The sequence below is a fragment of the Apis dorsata genome, unplaced genomic scaffold (assembly GCF_000469605.1).
Source record: "Apis dorsata unplaced genomic scaffold, Apis dorsata 1.3 scaffold_188, whole genome shotgun sequence".
NCBI classification, from domain to species: Eukaryota; Metazoa; Arthropoda; class Insecta; order Hymenoptera; family Apidae; genus Apis; species Apis dorsata.
The window spans coordinates 1,709,411-1,712,024 of NW_006263473.1; the positions used below are offsets into that span (position 1 = coordinate 1,709,411).

General features: G+C 36.8%; 1 protein-coding gene across 1 annotated transcript in view; it reads right to left on the bottom strand.

The window, feature by feature from the left end:
- The window catches only part of LOC102677841, an 8,528-nt gene extending 5,922 nt beyond the window's left edge, over positions 1-2,606 (bottom strand). Inside the window, exon 1 of the mRNA XM_006614533.2 lies at positions 2,199-2,606. Coding sequence (XP_006614596.1) covers positions 2,199-2,475 — 277 coding nt within the window. The 5' untranslated portion in view covers positions 2,476-2,606. The remainder of the gene's footprint in view (positions 1-2,198) is intronic.
- Between the last annotated feature and the right edge of the window lie 8 nt (positions 2,607-2,614).

The window sequence follows — 2,614 nt, forward strand, 5'->3', positions numbered from 1 at the left end:
CGTTTGCGCGAGCTCATCCACATATTATGTATTGATTGGTAATAAAGAGAGATGCGTTAAATTGATCGTGTTAAATTGGAAATTTGGAAATTGAAATTTAATTATGCGTTATTCGATTAATTAATGGAAGAAATTTCCTGCGAGGATGAAGTTTTTTTAAGAAATAATTTGTATATTTGGGAGATCGATAACTTTACTTGCTTAAAATTTAATTTTTCGCTCGATTTAGTTGCTACTTCGAAATTCTTTCATTCAACAATTTTGGAAAAATTCAACTCATCGTGTGTGAAATCACATTCGATTAGAATTTGTATTAACGCGTTCTTCTTTAAATATAGATTAAATTGAACGCGTTATTGCAATGATGAAATTACCACAATCACACAAGAACAAGAATTAAATTGCTGGACAAACCTAGGAATCACGAGTCCGCGATTCCAGCATCCCGTCACGCAGCTGTTCGATCGATCCTCTACGAGCACGCGTGTATATCTTCAAAAATAATTCACGACACGCTTGGCCACGTGCCCGTGAACGTGATCGTTCGACAACAGAGGAAATCTTTGCTCGCATAATTCTATTCGTGGAAATTTATAACGCGAGTAATATAACTCGTGTATACTCCCCTCCCTCCACTCCCCCTCTCCTCCCCGCATCTTTCTCCCGTTTCAACACGAGATAAAATAACGAGTGAAAGGGGAATCGGACGAGCAAAGATCCGACGATCCGTCTCGTGATCCGCGTCCAAGTTCCACGAGCTGGACCACGACCTCTTGCGACAGGCTTCACAGGGGAGATCGAGGCAATTAAAACCGATAAACGATTAAAACCGGCGTTCGTTCACGCCACGTCTGGGTTTTCGCGTTATCGTTCAACCGTTTCGATTTCCACAGCACCATAACACCCTCCACGGACTTTGAACGCCTCGTTAAGATTGTTTACGTAGAAATCTTCTTCGAGCCAAGTTAAGGGGAAATATCTTTTTCCATTTGTGGATAGCGCGTAATTTCCCCTTTTTTTTTTTTTTTTTTTTTTTTTGAGAAATCGTTGATGGCATTGGTGGTGTTGATGACGAACAATTATATCGTCTGTTGAACGATATGTTGTTGAAATCGTTTGAGTTGGTTTGAATCGGTTTGACGATGTTTGAAACGAATGAATTCTTTTTTGCGTCGCGTCAAAGGGGTTTTTTCGAACGGAATACGTGAATGGAAGAGAAATTGCATGGATGGTGTCGATTGATGTGATATGTAGTTGTTTTGAAATCGACGATTTATTCGTCGACGAAGTTTGAATTGAAGTTTGACGAAAATATTCGAAGAAGCGATTTTGATGTACGCGAATGATGATTGAATTGACGATCAGAGTTTGAAGATTATCGAATAAATCGATGAAATATTCAAAACACGTTGAAACACAATGACGAAGCAAGGAAATTTCCTTGATAACGCTTATTAGCGCGCAGATATTCTTTTGAATGAAAAAATAGCTCTTTCGAAGTCGAACAACTACTTCATATTAGTCACGTAACATCTATAAACGAGAAAGAAACGAGAAAGAAAAATATTGTGCAAAATGCTATCTCATTTAATAGTAAAATCATCTTACGATACGCAATTATATTACGTACAATTGCAAAAACATCGATATTACGATAATCTCAATATTTTACTATTTTTTATTTTTATCTTTATTTTTATTCTTGTTTACGCGCTCATGCTTATTTTTGTTCTTTTTTTTCTTTTTTTTTTTTTTTTTTGTATGCGAATTCTTATCTCAACTTCGTGACATAATATTTTTATTTCTTCGCGAGCCACGTCAAAAAATGAAGCAACAATGCTATTTCGTTTCAAATAAGTTTGCACAATTATTTGCGCAAATTTTGATACAATTTTAAACGGCAGAAATCGATAAAAGATGAACGTTAATGCGCAAAAATGTAAGGAAACTTTTTATCATAGATTACAAATCCACAAATTCAAAACTTAAAATAAAAGATTAAAATTCAAGTATCCAAATACTTACTTTTATTTACGTATACCAAGAAACTATCATAAAATCTTTCGTACTCGATCTTGGTCAAAATATTTGCAAAAATCTCGAATTTTAAGCGAACTTCGATTCAGTTAAGCATATTTCAATGAAAAAAATAAACTATCAAAAGTGCTTATTCGGGAATATACCCAATATATACTTACTTATTTCCAAGAAATCTTCGATATCTTGCTCATTCTCGGCCTCGGTTTGGTCAAAATATTTGCGAAAAATACTCTCTCGTCGAGTATTAGACATCTGGGAATTGCGGCGCGATAACAGGGAGTCAATGATCCTTATTGGTCGCCGAACCAGACGGCTCGAACTGGTTATCGTTTCTGGAGCACCGTTATCGTCGGTCGCCAGTTCTTCGACGGATGTCAGGCGCCTCGTTACCTGCCATTTCGTTTCTTCGTCGCTACACGGACACGAACGAGGCATCGTCTAGACGTGGCCGCAAAAACCGTGGATAATTGCCTGGAAAAATGATGTCTCGATGCCTGTTGTGCGCGCGAGGCAGAAATTTCCATTTGATTCCGTGAAAGGAAAAAAAGAAAAAAAAAAAAAAAAAGAAAAAAAA